Source organism: Alligator sinensis, unplaced genomic scaffold (assembly GCF_000455745.1).
Source record: "Alligator sinensis unplaced genomic scaffold, ASM45574v1 scaffold1000_1, whole genome shotgun sequence".
Classification (NCBI taxonomy): domain Eukaryota; kingdom Metazoa; phylum Chordata; order Crocodylia; family Alligatoridae; genus Alligator; species Alligator sinensis.
In genome coordinates, this window is record NW_005842478.1 from 459,923 (window position 1) to 476,936 (window position 17,014).

At 43.3% G+C, this 17,014-nt stretch overlaps 1 protein-coding gene across 8 annotated transcripts in view; it reads right to left on the reverse strand.

Annotated features, from left to right (window-relative positions):
• CPNE2 (copine 2) overlaps nt 1–17,014 on the reverse strand; it is a 211,081-nt gene that overhangs the window by 29,251 nt on the left and 164,816 nt on the right. For 5 of the 8 annotated variants that reach the window (XM_006031028.3, XM_025212695.1, XM_025212694.1 and 2 more), the window contains 2 exons: nt 15,849–15,900; nt 10,427–10,560 (listed from right to left, as the gene is read on the reverse strand). In XM_006031028.3, the coding sequence (XP_006031090.1) occupies nt 10,427–10,560; nt 15,849–15,900 (186 nt within the window). Of the gene's footprint in view, nt 1–7,430; nt 8,237–9,255; nt 9,399–10,426; nt 10,561–15,848; nt 15,901–17,014 lie in introns of those variants that run through there. The other 3 variants (XM_025212698.1, XM_025212696.1, XM_025212699.1) reach the window with 3 other exon arrangements.

Here is a 17,014-nt window from a genome sequence, read left to right on the forward strand (position 1 = left end):
CACCTTTTTCTTTCTGTGACACTATACACTGGAGATGCTCTTTGGCAGGAGCTAACTCACAGTGTAAAGTCTTTTGTCTGGAACAGGATCAGGCCCCAAGTGTGAGACTCCTACCTGCCTCCTAGCCCCCACAAATTCACACACATTCCAATTGTTTTTTTTCCCCCAGTACAATATATATTTCTTTGAGGAGCACAGGTACTCACTCTGGCAGGGATCTCGCGTGGTTTTATTGCCCTGAGGAATAAACAACCCCAGAACTTTACCCAACAGCCATCAAGATGGATATGTAGGCCACCTCCACGGGAGCACAGAGGCACACTGTGTTGAGCTGGTGAGGGTGATATTTTTAAACATAACTCCAAAAGCTTTTCTCTTATATGGGATACTGAAAGACTTGTGGACTATTTTCCTCGCACCCCAAAGAGGGCAGGGGCTCCCTATTACTCTCCTCAAAAGCAGTCAAAGGGGATACCTACTCAGTAGACTATGAAGCAAATGTATCTAACTTCATAGATGCAGAAGAATGGGCACAGGTTTATTCTTCTGTTTTCAGAAAAAATGGAAGCCCACTGGAACCTCCTTTTTATCATGGTAATCTGTATCCAGGCTTGGCTGGCTCAGGTGGCCTTCAGTACAGGGGCTTAACCTTTGCATGATGGAAGAAGAGCTTCCCCTCCAGGGGTATAAAGGCCAGAATAGTGTCACTGCAAATAAAGAAGTGTCATGCATCACATGTACTATGTCCACACAACCAACTTAACTTGTCTGTGTGCCAGAGCCAGATAGTGGTATTAGTCCATGAGGAAAAAAAAGTAATCCATAGAAAAACCTGCAGGTTCTGTTTTCAGAAACCTGTGAAAAACATGTGCAATTTTAATGAGAAATCTGTATAAAAATGTCTACAAATGACATTATTTATTCATTCTTTTTTATCATCCATTCTTAAGATTGATATTGAAAAGATCTTCTGAATCATCATGAATCACACTGACCAGGGCAAAACTATCTTCTTTGGAATCCAAAGTGAACTGTGGCCCACAAAAATCAGTGTAAATAATGAGAAATCTGCAAAATTAGGAACAGAGGCCACAGGTCTGACCAAAAGCATTTGTTTGCAGGTAACTGTTAGCTATACAATGAGTTAACATTTAAGAGGAAGAAGCTGATAGTATTGGAGAGTTTATAAGATGGAGACAACGCTGAGTTGTGGAACAGCATGTCCATAAATACAGGTAGTCCCAGGTAGAGACATGCAGGTTTCACTCTGGAGAATGTCATTCTTGCAAAGCATATCTTAAGATGCTTTCCAGGAATAAGTAATGCAAAACTGCAAGCAGTACAGGGCATATTTGAAGTCCATGGTATGAAAATATTGTACAGTTAATAAATTAAAAGTACCCAGTTGTAAGGCCAATAAGAGAGTGGGAGAGGGAAATTCAGAAGCAAAAGATTCAGATACACAAATCTTTACACTTGGGATTCAGAGCAAGATGGAGAAGCAGTGAGGCAGACAGGAAAGGATATTAGAGTCCTGAAGACCAACTAATAGAACTACCTTTTCAACTCCATTCCTCCTTCACTCCACCGTCTTGGTGGAGTTACCAAGAAAGACATTAGGGGTTCCAGTCTTAAAAGAAAAGAGAAAACGTGTACCATGGAGCAGACCCAAGGATGTTGGTGACAAACAATGCTTTTCCATCTGCTGAATACAGACCACACATCCTCCTGTTAGAAATTTCTTATTCTTAGAGTGGGGAAGAGGAACTTCAACAAAAGGCCTATCTATATCTGGGAGCATCCATTTTCTAAGGTCACCATAAAGTGGGACAGATTTTCTAATGTTCTGGACATCAAGGACCAGAAACAAATGGCAATGCAATTTTCACCCCTACATGGAATTTCAACTGGGATCACATGTGTAGCCCAAGAAATGTCCATGTGCCACACCAGGTGAAACCAGAACTAAATAAGCAGTGCACTGGTGTTGTTCTGCAATGCACCTCCAGAACCAGCATAATCTTTCATAATTTTATAGCCTATCAAACTGTAGCAGCACAGGAGTTGGAGGCATCAGGACAAGACTGAATCAGGAAAACCGCCATATGCTGTCATATATGGGGGATTTATGCTTCTTTTTCTTTTCTTTTTTTACTATTCAGCATCTACTGTAAAGATACTGGAATAGACAAAACCTCAGTTCGGAATGGCATGATGATTTATTATTGCCATATCTTTTTAAGTGGCTGATGTTCAAGTCATATGGACTTCCTTGAATTTAAAATGTGACCCTTGATTATTTGTGTTTGTCAAGTCAGCAATAAGAAGTACTGGTGTAAGTAAAACGTCCAGGGATTATCCAGCATAAAAAAAATGCATGTGGCTGAAAAGGGGCTATTTGGAAAGCAAAGATTTGTGTTGCGCATTAATTTTCACTTCCCAAAGCTTATAAACCCTTCTTTGAGAGTCAAGTCAGGTATATACAGTCTCTCATGTTTTTTTCTCATAGGTTTTTTCTGCTCCCACCCTGCATGCGCTGACAGACTCTGTGGCATGCGTTGTCATGGAAAAGGTACAAGAATTTTTTTTAAAACATTAGGAAATGGCACATCTCTTACATGGAGTCTTAACGAGATCAGAGAGGATTCAGACCTGGTAAAAGTGGGTGTGATTTCTTTAAAGACATAGAGATACCACAGTGATGACCATAACGCATGAACACCCAGAATTATGACAGGCAATTTGATAGCTGGGTAGACAGACGTAAACAGGCTCGATGGGGACAAACAAACCCAGACAATCTGCATTAATATCTTCAGCGTGCAGATTGCTTTCGGCAGTTGCTTCTGATGGTCTCACACCATGGCTTTGCCCTAGTCTATGCCACACCAACACCTTCTGCTCAGTTCTACAAAAGAAGTGTAACTTATGTCAACACAAAGACAAAGGTCAGTTCCACATCTGCCCTAATATGCCTGGAAGTTACACACAGATGAAGTTACCTGGGCCACTTCCTCCCCCATACAACAATTGCTGGGAGAACTAAGCTTTTCTTCCCTTTCCACTGAAGAAATCAATGCTTTCTAGCCACAGAGTTTCAAGCAAATGGAGATCTCCACTGGATAATGCTGCCTTGGTTCTGGTGATTCTTTGTATAGTTAGATACCAGTCTTTGAGACTGTACAATGACAATGAGAGAAGAGAGGAGATGGTTCCATAAAAGTCACTCAAGCAGCATCTTTTTAAAGTTTCAGTACAGTACAAACTTGTGACTTTCCACCATCAGCAGAACCATCCGTAAATTCTCCGGCATGGCTCCAGCCCCTTCCTAAGGGCCTTGTTATACCTTACACTGTGAACTGCACAGATGTTGATTGGTAGAGACCTACCGAATTCGTGGGGGCTACCCCTCACCCAATTTCACAGGCAGAACACAGGCCAGGGCAGCCATTTTAAGGGTGGAGCACCATTACCCCTCCCCCACCATGCCTCTGGCAGATGGGCTGGAGTGGCCCTACCCCTCACCACCAATTGGCTGCGGGGGCTGCCTGTCATGTGTCCCCACCCCTCACCACTGATTGGTTGCAAGGGCTGTCTATAATGTAGCCACACCCCTTGCCACTGATGGGTGGAGAGGTGGGGCCACATGACAGGCAACCCTCACAGCCAATCAGCAGTGAGGGTGGCAGCCATCTTGCTGGCAGCCCTTTGAGCAGGCAGCCTCCCTTCCTCCCCCCCACCCCCCTTGGTGAGCTGCCACAGCACTTAGCAAGGTTTCTACCCGCTCAGCCCCTGCAGATTTTGTGGATTGTGCAGATTTTGTGGGCATTGCCTGGATTTCACTGAATCCGCATAATCACAAATTCATTAGGTCCCTATTGATTGGTGTTGGTGCCAGCTCCAGTTTGGAGCCATCACGCGTTCAGACCATCAGGGGCCTGGAGGACTGAAAGGTAAGACTCTCCCCACTGCATTCCAGGCTTCCACCTCCACCCCGAGGGCTCCCCGGAGTGGCTACACTTTAGTGTAGCACAAGCTCGGTGACACAGATCAGCAATAATCCTGCCCTGGAGTGGCATAGCTCTGAGCCGCCTAATGAGTACTTAAAACCAGTTTCAGGTGTTAATGTGCAGACCATCCAGGTGTTAAAGAGCTCCAGGAGTCACTCAAAATTACCACAGAACAAGGCCCTAATGCATCAGGTTACTTTAGCAGAGAATTCAGCCTATTCCAAGTGGTTATTGTGATGGGTCTAAAGCTATCTTGAAAAACTGTAACTGGTCACTGCAACCCAAGACAACTGTTCAGGAAGATAAAGAAGCAAAGCCTGAAGTCTGACGTTCTATTCTAGGTCAAAACATTTAGATCCAGATCTAAAATTCCCCCCGCCTCCCATGCTCCAGCATGCTCAGGCTTGGTTTTCCTCCAGCAGAAATCCTTTGAGCCTCAGAATCTGTGGCCTCCAGATGAGTTCGCACCTGAGCTATTTCCTATTCCTTTTTAAATGGCTTGCAACCCCTCCCCCTGACCATGTGCTTACAAAGCAAACAAACACCTCTTGCCAGTTTCATATCTAAAAATAAAATGTGCCTCTTTCTCCATGAAAAAAGCTGCTGTCATCTTCCTAGACGGTGCCTCTTTGTCATAAGGCTATTATTAAAGAAGACTTTGTTGAGGATGGTTTTTGTTACAATCATTCAAGATGAGATCAAAGAAGGGAAGGTCGCTGGGGAATAAAACTTGTTATCAATAACGCTTTGTGCTCCTAAAGAAGAGAACTCTAGTTCAGACTTGCCTATGATGGATCTATTACTTTAGTGAACATTATTTAAAAACTCCCTTGATTAAACTATTAGTGCCAACAAGGGGTGCAATTTACATATGATTAGTGCTTCTCTATTCTTTCCTAGGCCTGGGAGTTTCTCCCTCCCCTACTCTTGATTTCTGACATACAAAAAGAAAATTAAAACTAAAGAGATTTGAATTTATTCTGAATTTGCTTTAGTTCAGACTTTCTGACAACAAGATAACTATATAACTACCTCAGACCCAAGAGAATTCAGTGTTATATTGCTTTTCCAGGAGAAGTTTTAAAAAATGATAGAAGATTGAACTGGAAGAGCAAAAATATATTAAGCTCAGAGGAGATGGAGAAGATGTGAATGCTTCTTTGAAAAGGAAATGACTCGTTTCATATTTTAAATTTGAAAAAGGAACAAGCAAGGTCTGTTGTGATGCATGGAATCACAATCCTCCTCAGTAAATGCTTCCTGGTTAAAAAAAAAAAAAAAAATCAGCTCCAGCTATAAGCAGAGACAAGCCAGCTTCCTGTTTTATCCCTTTTGTTCACTAGGGCCAACAGAACCCGGAACTCTATAAAGTACATGGATATCTAGGCACTTTGCAAGGCACATTGCAAATGAAATAATTATAGGGTGTGTAGAGTGCTTCCTGAACCACACTATCCTCAGATGTGCTATCCCAATGACCTTCCCCGTGTTGTATGGTCAACAGTTATACATTATAGAGCAAACAAATTGTAGCAGAAGTTATCAAATAGTAACCCATAGACAGTGCATTCCTCAAATTTTGCACACCAAACTGAAGTCCCTTTTGCCTCAAGGTGGACAACCAAAAATCAGTAGACACTTCAGCAGGTATACATATTGTCCAATACGTTCCCCCTCAGACAGGTAATTAAAAGCATTAATCAGATGAAGCAAACAGGTTGAGAACCAGGTGTAATTCTTATTTAAAAATCCTAACACACAGGGTATGGCTGACAATGCATTTTCAACAAATACAAGCAGAGTCTGACACCATCAGGAAGAACCTATCACCTCTCCACGAGAGAGGAAGTAGTGAATCTCAAGGACCCTCCACCTTGATTCCCCTCATGCTCCTGTATCTCAGGATGGTGGTTTCTCAACCGTACTGGGTCCAGGTTCACAAAACCAGCCAAAGTCATCACCGTATTCCACAGGAAGGACTTTTGGGTAGGGATGGCAGATGTGTGGGAAAGAAACTGACAGAGCTAGTGCTGATGGAGCAAAGAAGACTCCATCCTCTCCACTGCTTGCCCAGGGCTCAACCTCCAAGTTCTAAGGGATGGGAAATGCTGGTCCAAGGTGATGTAAATCTAGGTCCTCAGGCTTATGTAGGAATGTGCAAGGAAGAGAAAGCTGCCCTGGGACTGTGGTAGACAGATGTGGCCCCCAGCAGAGTTGGGAAAACCAATAGCGTGCAAGGGGTACACAGAACATTGTGTTTTCCTTCCACTGTCATGGGTTCCCATGGAGTCCCATCAAACACAGGACAATGGTTGCAGCTCTTGATCAGTGAGGTGCAGCCCCCCCCGTCCAGCTGACAGGCAAACATACGTGTGTTGTGTGTTTAAAGCAGTACAAGAAGTCAAGCTATATACACTATAATGCAGCCCCAAACCAGGATCAGGCTACCAGAATCTCATGCTCCTCTTGCCTCAACTGAGAGAGGGAACAAAGATCTCCCAAAGTCCAGTAATATCACTCCTTAGGCCCAAAGACAAGGAGCAAAGATCTCAGGGTGTCCAAGGAACACCTCTCCCTCCCTTTTTCAGCCTCTTAGTTTTCCTCTGACAGCTTTCTAGACCCTTTTGGAGTCTATGAAGGCCAGTCAGTTGGACTTGTTGCCCCATCCTGTTTTTTCAGTGTAGGAGGAGTGATGCTGCATATAAGGCTGCCACCAACCTCCATTTACCTGAAAGTCCAAACTTTGCAGCTGTACTAAAAGAAAACTCCTCCTGGTCTCACTCTACTGGCATTTAAAGAGTCTGGAGTTGGGATACTGCCCTCTAGAGGTCATTGAGCTAAGGGACCTGGATTTGTCCATGTAAGGAAGGCGACTGGATACCATCTGACTATCAGACAAATTTCAGAGCAATCTGTTTGTCACCACACCCACAATCTTCCAAGCTTACAGCACATTCAAAAGCTGTTTGGCCACAGCAGCCCAGAGGACCATTTCCTTTCCACATTCACACTCAAGCCCTTTCACTGAACACACACTCTTCCAGCCACCACCAGTAAATAGGACAGAGTATTTCCATGGCAGAGGTGTCACCGCATTTAACAGGTTCTATCTAGCTTGCTCTCTCTTTTGTGTGTGCACTAATGTATGAGTTGGATTGTCACAGAAAACTGGAAGCAAAATGAAGGGGTTAAAAGAAAAAAGAGCAGCAGAGCTATTATTTCAGGCACCTGGAAAAATTGTTGGGAGACAGGTAATGGAAAGGCTGGATAATTATACGGCCAACTGGCATGTGGGACTGCAGCACAGTGAGAATGAACAGAGTCATTTCCATGCATTCAGACAGAAAGACAGCACCACTCACACAGGTTATTAACTTTGACCAAGGAAACCAAAACAGAGGGTAGCTCTGTCACTGCTAATACTGTAATCTCCCTTTATTTGTGACAGTCAATGTTACCATGTAAGGAGGATGCGACTCAGTCTTCTTTCTCTACAATAAAAATTAGCACCAATTTCAGTTGTCAGAGACCAGCGGCCAAGTTGACTGAACCAATACAAACCTCTTGTGTGGACAGGCAAAGTTGTCATTTGAACTGGTGGAGCAAACTCCTTCTTTAACTTGCATGAGCTGGACCTTTGCAGCTCAGGTGATCTGAGCTAATCCCAGTATAAGCAAGACCATAAAACCAGTTTTGCTAATCAGGGGGGGGGAGCTTATCTGAGCAGGCTGTGAACTTAAGTAGATAATTAAGCAAGTGGAAACTCTTCACTCCTTGCTTTTAATGCAGATGTTGCCAAATAAAGGTGACAATAACGAAGAAATGTTCCAGTGTCATGTTTTTCTTTTTAGATTGTTCCTTTCCTTTTTCCTCCTTGGACTTGTAAGCCATAGTCAGCATCTTGATATGGTCTCTCTTGAAACCTAAGAATGGAAGAGACCGGATCAAGAAAAGGGAAGCCATCAATGCCCACTGGAAGGAGCATTTTGAAGACCTCTTTAGTTGAGCCTCTGTTATTGATGAGTGTTCTCAATGCCATCCCACAGCACCCAGTCAGAGATAATTCAACCCTCGATGAAGTGAGGAAAGCCATCATGCGGAGGAAGAATGACAAGGCACCTAGAGATAATGGAATCCCTGCCAAAATCATCAAGATCCTTAGGATCAGGGCATGGAACTGATGAGGAAATCCAAGACGACCTCGGGGACACCATGATCGTGACAATCTGCAAGAAAGGAAATAAGTCTGACTGTGGAAATTACAGGGAATGCCTTGCTGTCCACCACAGGGAAGATCATTGCGAGAACCCTCCTAAACCATCTCCTTCCACTTGCTGAAGAGCTGCTCCCAGAATCTCAGTGTAGATTTAGGGCATCAATAGGCACAACTGCCATGAACTTCATGGTTCACCAGCTTCAGAAAAAATGTCAGGAACAACATGCACCTCTCTACATGGCCTTCTTTGCCCTCATGAAAGCCTTTGACTCTGTCAACCGAGAAGCACTGTGAATGATCCTTCTGAAGTACAGATGCCTACCAAAATTCATCACCATTTTTGCCTGCTCCATAACAGTATGTGAGCAGTGGTTCTCAATAATGGATCCATCACAGATCCCTTTGAGGTTAAGATAGGAGTTAAGCAAGGCTGCATTATCACTCCAACACTTTTCTAGATATGAGTTGCATATCACTGCAATGCTGCCTCTGACCACCAAACAAGCTTCCAGTCAGAGTGGAGCTAAACTACCAAATAGATTGCAAATTGTTTAATCTCAAGATGACTGAACCCAGACCAAGACCACCCGGACCTCAATCACTGAGCTCCAGTATGCGTATGATGCTGTAGTCTGTGCTTACTCAGAAGCAAACCTTCAGGCAATCATCAACGTTTTTTACCAAGGCATACAAGAAAAAGGAACTGACACTTAACATTCAGAAGGCTATGGTCGTGCTCCATCAACCAGCTCTTCATCAGCAGTCCCCAGCTCCAGTAATTCAGATTCACAGTGAGACACTGGAGAACACTGAGTATTTCCCATACCTCAGAAGCCATCTTTCACAGAAGACTGACACTGAAGAAAAAAAAAAAAATCTAACATTGCCTTGTATGTGCAGATGTGGCCTTCAGACGCCTGAGGAAATAGGTGTTCAAAGATTGTGACATCAGATCCAAAACCAAGCTCATCTTTTAATCAAGCAGTTGTGATCCCCACCTTAGTGTATGGAGCTGAGATGTGGACAATGTACAGGAGACATCTCAAGCTGTTGGAGAAGTACCATCAATCAAGCCATTGGAGAAATGCCATCAACTCTGCTTGTGCTGCAAACTCTGCTTGTGGAAGATCCTTTGAATCCGGTGGGAAGACGGATGCACCAAAGTTAACATCCTGTCACAAGCAAACACCATGAGCATCGAGGTGATGATCATCTGACATCAACTTTGCAGAGCCAGACACACTGTCTGGATGTGTGACTCTAGACTCCCAAAGCAAATTTTATTCTCCGAGCTCTGTAAGGTGTATGCTTAAGAGGAGGGCAGATAAAGCACTTCAAGGACATGATTAAGGCCAACTTAGAAAATGCAATATTGACATTAACTCATGGGAAACTATTGCCCAGGACCGTCCCAAATGGAGGAAGAATCTGCTGCAAGAATCTCAGTACTTTGAAACCTGATGACAACGACAGGAGACAGAAAAGCAGGGGTGACAGAAACAGTGTGTTGTGATCCCAGATAGGCCTTGTCAGCCATCTTCAGATCCACATATAAGACAATCATGGAAGACAATCATCCTTGACTGTGAGGGACTGCCAGTGATGATGATTGTCTCTCTCTAGCCTGAGAACCTCACAAGCTACTGAAATGGAGTAGAGGACATAAGGGACACCCTGAGAGCCAACAAGCAGCTTTTCAACATGTGTTTATAAATGATACAACGAACTAATTGTCCTGGACTTTGAGGGTTATGAGTGGCATGAAGTGATCATTTTGGAACCAGGATTCTGGCACCGCTGTTTGCCCAAATGACACAAAAACTATTGTAAAAATAAAGATGTCAAATATTTTTTGGATTGTTAAGGGTCTTTTAAAATTTCTTCTCTCAGCTCAAGATCACAGTATGCTGAATGCTTTTTGTTTCCAAAACCAGTTTAGAAAAGCCCACTCCCACCTACCCCTTCAACCCTCTTTACAAGAACCTAAAATGGAACCAGTTATTGGCTAAAATCAATTACACTATCACATTAGCTTCTGATAAATTCTTTGCAAGGTTTTCTAATAGGTCTTTTTCATTTTGCTCTTCTGTGATGCTATGCCTACTGGGAGACACCAAGATGCTCAGGTTAATTAGCCCCACTTTGAAATTCAAAGCCAAGGCAACAACACAGATAAAACAATATACACATTCTAACTTACTGCTGCAAACTCCTGCTGGGTAGCCTGGGCAGCAAACCGGGCCACATGATTGATAATGGGGGAGAAGTTGGTTGGTCCATAGAAGCGCACATGGGGCAGGCAGGCTGAATAGGCTTGGACAATGCCTTCCACTCCTTAAAGAAAAGCAGACAAATGAAACGTTAAAATATCCAACCCTTCCAGGCAGCCAAAAGGCTGCTTCTTCCAGCAATCTGCTCCTTACTTTACTTACACATCAAAATGGATTTCAGAAACAATTGATGAAAATTCAAAATCACTAAAACTATATTTCATTGTACTGGCATTTACATTAGAGTGAGCCCCCTGTAGAAATCAGGGTCTCATTTTCCAAGGTGCAGTGCAAACAACATGCTATGGAGCTTACTCTGCAGCTGAAATGGACAAAACAGGGAGTAGGTGGCATGGGAACCAGAGATGCAAAATGATTGAAGTGATCTCAGAGCAAGTCAGGAGTAGAGTCAAGACAAGAATCTAGGACTCCTACCTCCCAAGCTGGTATCCAACCCATTGAACCATCCTGACTCTGTGCATCAGGAGTGTTTCAGTGATGTAGAAAACAGTGGCCAATTTTCTTTGGAACTGAGGGTGCTCCAAACTAGATCTGAGGAAATAAAGTGGAGGGCGGGGGGGGGGCAAGAGGGCATGCGTGTGTCCTCATCCCACCCATCCCTCCCCACAATTCAAAGGCTGAACTGAAAAACTGGAAACAAGGGGCTCCTACACATATGCAGGGAGTTTGCTCAGATGCACTGGAGCACAGAAATTGATGCGTCCCAGTAGCCTCACGTGTCACATGCATCAGCGTCTCCACACTGACAAAATGGCAGCAGTGCACTTCAAAATAAAATATGTCTGATGAGCTTTAGTTTAAAGCACCCCACTGCCATGTTTTCATGATGGGGATACGCAGCGATGCCAATACATGTAACATGTGGGTGCTTTTAATTAGCGCAGCTCGCTAATTAAAGTACCCAGCACCATGTCCGGAAACACGTATAAAAATGCCCAAGAGTTGGTGCAGATCAGTCCAAAGATAGAGATTTGAGGATTCTAGGAAAAAAAGAAAACAATCGTTTGGGGTTAAGCCAAAATGTTTTATTTGACCCAAAATGAAATATGTTGTTGCGTTTGAGTTACCAAACCCTTCAGGTTAAGCTTTTGTCTTAAAATTTAGGTCAATTTTTAAGCAAGAGAAACACCATTTCTTTAAAAAAAATTGTAAAGTTTCATCTAGAAAATCTGTCACATCTAAAACAACAAATTCTATGTCAACCTTTGCAAAAATGTCGTCCCAGTGTTCTTCCTTGAAAATTTTAATTGAAATGCAATATAATAGTTTTGGCATCTGATATCACATTTTCAGCAGCATTATTATTTGGCAAAAAAGTTTTATCCATCCCTTCTCAGACCTTATTTTTCAGTAGATCTGAGATGCCTCTGACCTTAATACAGGGTAGATTTTCACATTATAGACTAAGTCAGAGATAGGCGACATAAGCTTTTGGGAACCAGAGCTCACTTCATTAGATGCTACCATCAGATGAAGAAGTGAGCTCAAGCTCATGAAAATGTATGCCATACATTTCTGATTTAGTTAGTCTGTAAGGTGCAAATATACTCTGTCTTCTGCCTAACTTCAGACTAACACAGATAATTTTTCTTTGACCTCGATAACCATTTTATACCCGAGTCCTTGTGCTTATGAGAGAGGGCTTCTGATGCCCGAGTTCAAGTAAGGTGGCTTTCTTTTGCTTTTGAAAAATACTGAGGTCTTGTGAAGAGAGTAACCATGTGGGAACACAAATGCCTACATCTGAGAAGGAACTGAGGCAGTCACAAAGCAGGGAGGGCTGTGGAGAGAATCAACAGAGACAGAAACAACTTGGCAAGAAACTTGAAACCGGAAGTTTCACTGCTGTTCCGAATGTGTTGATCTGATTTGCAAGATATGAAAGAGGTCCTTTGCTTTTTCCACCTGTTCAGGAGAATCAGTTTCTGTCAGTAAATTAGAATAGGGATGAAGGTCTTTCTGGCTGTCCCAATTCAGGCAAACAAATAACCTGTTCCTGTTGCAGGCTTTTTTACCAGCTGCTTGCCAGCAGTGATGAGACAATAAGCATTATATCCCTACTGCACCCATTATGCTTATATCAGACTAATTCTCCCTAGTTATACAGGGCAATTGGACTTAGCTGGCTCTAAAAATGCCATGTTCTTTAATGCTGGCTTAGTTATTTGAGAAAAAGTTAATTTAAAAAAATCCTCACTTCTGAAATAAATCCAAGTCCTGCTCTGGGACATGTAAACACAGAGGGACCAAGGCCTTCGCTGGGAGCTGTGCACACACATCAGAAGAGAAAACATTTCTTTACACTCAGCACTCTGTACCCTGCCCCTTTATCGTGCAATACCCAACTATGTGACGAGACTGAAACCAGAAAGGCAGAAATCCAGGCTGTTTGGACAATCAAGCATTTCATGGCTCAAGTGGAAATATCAAAGGGTAGAAGACACATGAAAAAGAAAGAAACAGGCAATTTCATTTTCCCAGCGTCAAAGCCTGAGGTGAGCGCACTATGTTCCAAACTGCCTGGAACAGCATGATACCAATTCCCTCAAGAGTTATCTGTCTCTTATCACCTAGGAGACCAGGCTCCAAGGAAGTCCTACACAGATGCAAGACTTGATTGTGGCCTCACTGAGTGTTTCTATTTACAGCTGCATCCTGAAATCCAGGAATTTGCTTCCCTCAATCCCTTTAGCTCTCTTTCATTGAATGCATACATAGAAGTATGATTTTAAGGTGGGATAAAATAGCAAACAGAAGTTGTGTTTTTACCCTTTTCTTATTAACAGGCTATGACTGCCTGTCATAACTGAACAGTAGCACATGCCATAATAGCTGACTTCAAGCATTAATCTGTTGCAGTGCATACATTTTGGGCCATGGTGTTTTAGACATAATTTTAATTGCCTTTAAGGTCCCGATGATACAACTGCTTGTGTGCATGTGTGTGTATGCAAAGTGTTGTATGCCTACATGCAAGGTGTTGCACTTTCTGGAATCCTACTGGAGTCCCTAGTGCTCCATGTGGACAGAACAATCTACCAGCATACAAGAAGTTGCTGGATCCAGGTCTAATTCCCATCTGGGGTCAAATTTTCAAGGGTGCTCAAATGATTTAGAGGAAAAAAAACCTGTGACTGTCAAAGGGACTTGGGCTTCCTGTGAATGTCAAAGGGACAAATAGGTGATTTTGAAAATCCCACTTATAAAGCAGGGGTCAGAAACATCTACAGTTCTACAGTTCATTGACCAATTCAGATTTGGCAAGCATTTATTTTACAGAAGAATAATGTTTCTAGGGCTGCAAAGCAATCCTTCCAAGAAAACAGAGGGCAGAAAGGATGTAGTGCCTGAACCTGAAACAATCTGTCTAAGAGTTTTAAACTACCTTGTTCAACTCAACAGAGCTGATACTCAATCAGTGTTTTCTGTAAGATTAGATGCACAGCAGCATACCAATCTAGGTGCACAATTACTGCAATTCTACAGATCAATTAGGTAAATCCAGGCAAAAAAAAAAAGTGTTCCAAATACACAAAGAACAGAATTATCACAGTAGTTCTAAGAAGCTTGGCATAATTTTCTGTTTCCTCTTTGATATTTGTAAAAATCTCCTGTCGTTATCATTGAGCTCCATTATTCTTCAAGGACAGTATATTAGCTTACATGAATCATATTTTAAATCATCATTCATTTCCTTCCATAGAACACATTTGTTAGTCATGTTTCAGTCTGTCCAAATATAAAGAGAATGTTCTGAATGCAACCCAGCACAATGGTTTCTTAAGTCTGAAGATACAGTTTCAAGTGTAGCTTGGGACATTAGATTCAGAGATTCCTCTCATTTGGGGTGTTACATCCAAAGCCCACAAAGACAATGTCATTGTTTCTGCTAAAACATTCAGCAGGCCACACCTTCTTATGGTCATAAATATTGGGCTGGAAAAGAATGTAAGTGGTGAACAACCAAAGTCACCCCATCACCACTGTGACTGATCTGCCACCTGCCACTCCCAGGGAATTTATGTCCTTTACACATATGGCAATTTATTATAGATTAAACAGAGGCCACCGCATGTTCCACGATCTATTACATTGCCAGAGGTAAGTTTTTGTACACTCAGGGGTAATGAGGTAGCATTAGAGGGCGTGTGTATATGGCCTTCCTGCTCACTCAGTGAACACTGCCTCAGAAACACCCACGCACACCAGAGATCAGCTAACTGGCAGACCAGATGTTATGGGCCTGACTCCAAGCAGCTCAGAGCAGCCCATAATGTAGACCAGAGTGTGGCACGTGAAGACGTTCTGCTTGGCACATGTGCCTCAGTGTTGATGGTGAGGACAAGGCGGTGCTGCCACAACAAAGATTGGCCCCCTGCCATCCTCCCCTGGCACTCCAACATCTTAGAAGTTGAGGTTGCAGGTGTTTTCACACTGCCCAAAAATGTTGCCAACCCCTGGGCTAAAACAAAATTGGAGAGAAAGGAGGGCTAGGGCTCTAGATCCAGCTTTGCCACCGGCCTACTGGGTGATCTCTGGCCAAGTCACTTCAACATTCTTTGCCTCAGTTTCTGTCATTTAACTGTGGGAAAATACTAGCCCACAATTTACAAGTGCTAGCATTATTTTTGGAGGGACATGAGATAAACAGACTAACCTGTGAAGGGTTAATCATAAACCAGAAGGTATTAGATTCTTTTAAACAAACCTGTCAATCTCCACTGCTTAAACAGTTTCTTCCCTGGAGGGCTTAGTCTTACAGACTTGTACAGTGCCTAGGGCACTGGGTTCTGGCCTCTGAACTTCAAAGCAATCCAAATAAGAGTAATACAAAAAGCTTTTGGACAACTAGTATAATCATATACTGACCCGGAAAAGTAGATACAGCACAAAAGCTAAGGGGTATTCATTGCAGTTTTTGTGAAGTGCTGGTAGGAAAAAGGGTCAGCTCTCCTGGGGCTATCCTCATACCTGCTAGTACCTTATGCAGGACGTCAAACTAGGTTATCATAATATCTCTTGAAGCTTCAGACTCTATGAAGCATATGAGTCTATAGCCATCATTGTAAACCAGGCCTCAGTTTCAAAATGACCTGTGAAAGTACAGGAGATCTGCAGTGCTTCTCATCCTGGTACCTTTCAGGAGATGTCCAAATCAAGCAGAGAATCTTTTTAAGATTTAGTCTGAACCACAATGCTGCTCTAATCAGGGCTTGAAGTTCAGGATGAAATTAAAGGGGACACAACACATCCAGGATGGTATGTCCAAAATAATAATGAGGAAATACTTGTCCCTGAGCTGGAAAAGACTGGGCCCAAAGAGGTACTTACCTGAGCAGAACGGATTGGTAGGATTGAAGTTAATGGCGAACTCGTGAGATACCTGCAGAGAGAAAACAACCCAAACTGACACTGAAATCAAGCACTGCATGGGCTTCTTGAAAGAGACTTCACAAATCAAAGCCCGGCTATTTTTGTATGTGCAGAGACTAGCACAACTCCACTGACACTCCCCTATTGGTTTTCTGGCCCTACTTTTTCAGGGTTGTTGAGTTTTTAATGTACCGGGCAGGGTTACAATATTCCTTAACTCCCATTACACAATGTGGATGACTACACAGTCCGGCGGGTGGCGAATTGGCTAGAGGGTCATACCCAGAGAGTCGTAGCGGATGGGTTGGTATCGACCTGGAAGGGTGTGGGCAGTGGGGTCCCACAGGGCTCGGTCCTTGGACCGATACTCTTCAATGTCTTCATCAGCGACTTGGACGAGGGAGTGAAGTGTACTCTGTCCAAGTTTGCAGATGACACAAAACTGTGGGAAGAAGTAGATACGACGGAGGGCAGGGAACAACTACAAGCAGACCTGGACAGGTTGGACATATGGGCAGAAAACAACAGAATGCAATTCAACAAGGAGAAATGCAAAGTGCTGCACCTAGGGAGGAAAAATGTCCAGCACACCTACTGCCTAGGAAATGACCTGGTTGGTGGCATGGAAGCAGAAAGGGATCTTGGAGTCCTAGTGGACTCCAAGATGAACATGAGTCGGCAGTGTGACAAAGTCATCAGAAAAGCTAATGGCACTTTATCATGCATCAGCAGATGCATGACGAACAGAACCAAGGAGGTGATAATTCCCCTCTATTGGGCGCTGGTCAGACCGCAGTTGGAGTACTGCATGCAATTTTGGGCACCACACTTCAAGAGGGGTATGGATAACCTGGAGAGGGTCCAGAGAAGGGCCACTCGTATGGTTAAGGGCTTGCACGCCAAGCACTATGGAAGAGAGACTAGGGCACCTGGATCTCTTCAGCCTCCGCAAGAGAAGGTTGAGAGGTGACCTTGTGGCTGCCTATAAGTTCATCATAGGGGTACAGAAGGGAATTGGTGAGGCTTTACTCACCAAGGCACCCCTGGGGGTTACAAGAAATAATGGCCATAAGTTAGCAGAGAGCAGATTTAGACTGGACATTAGGAAGAACTTCTTCACAGTT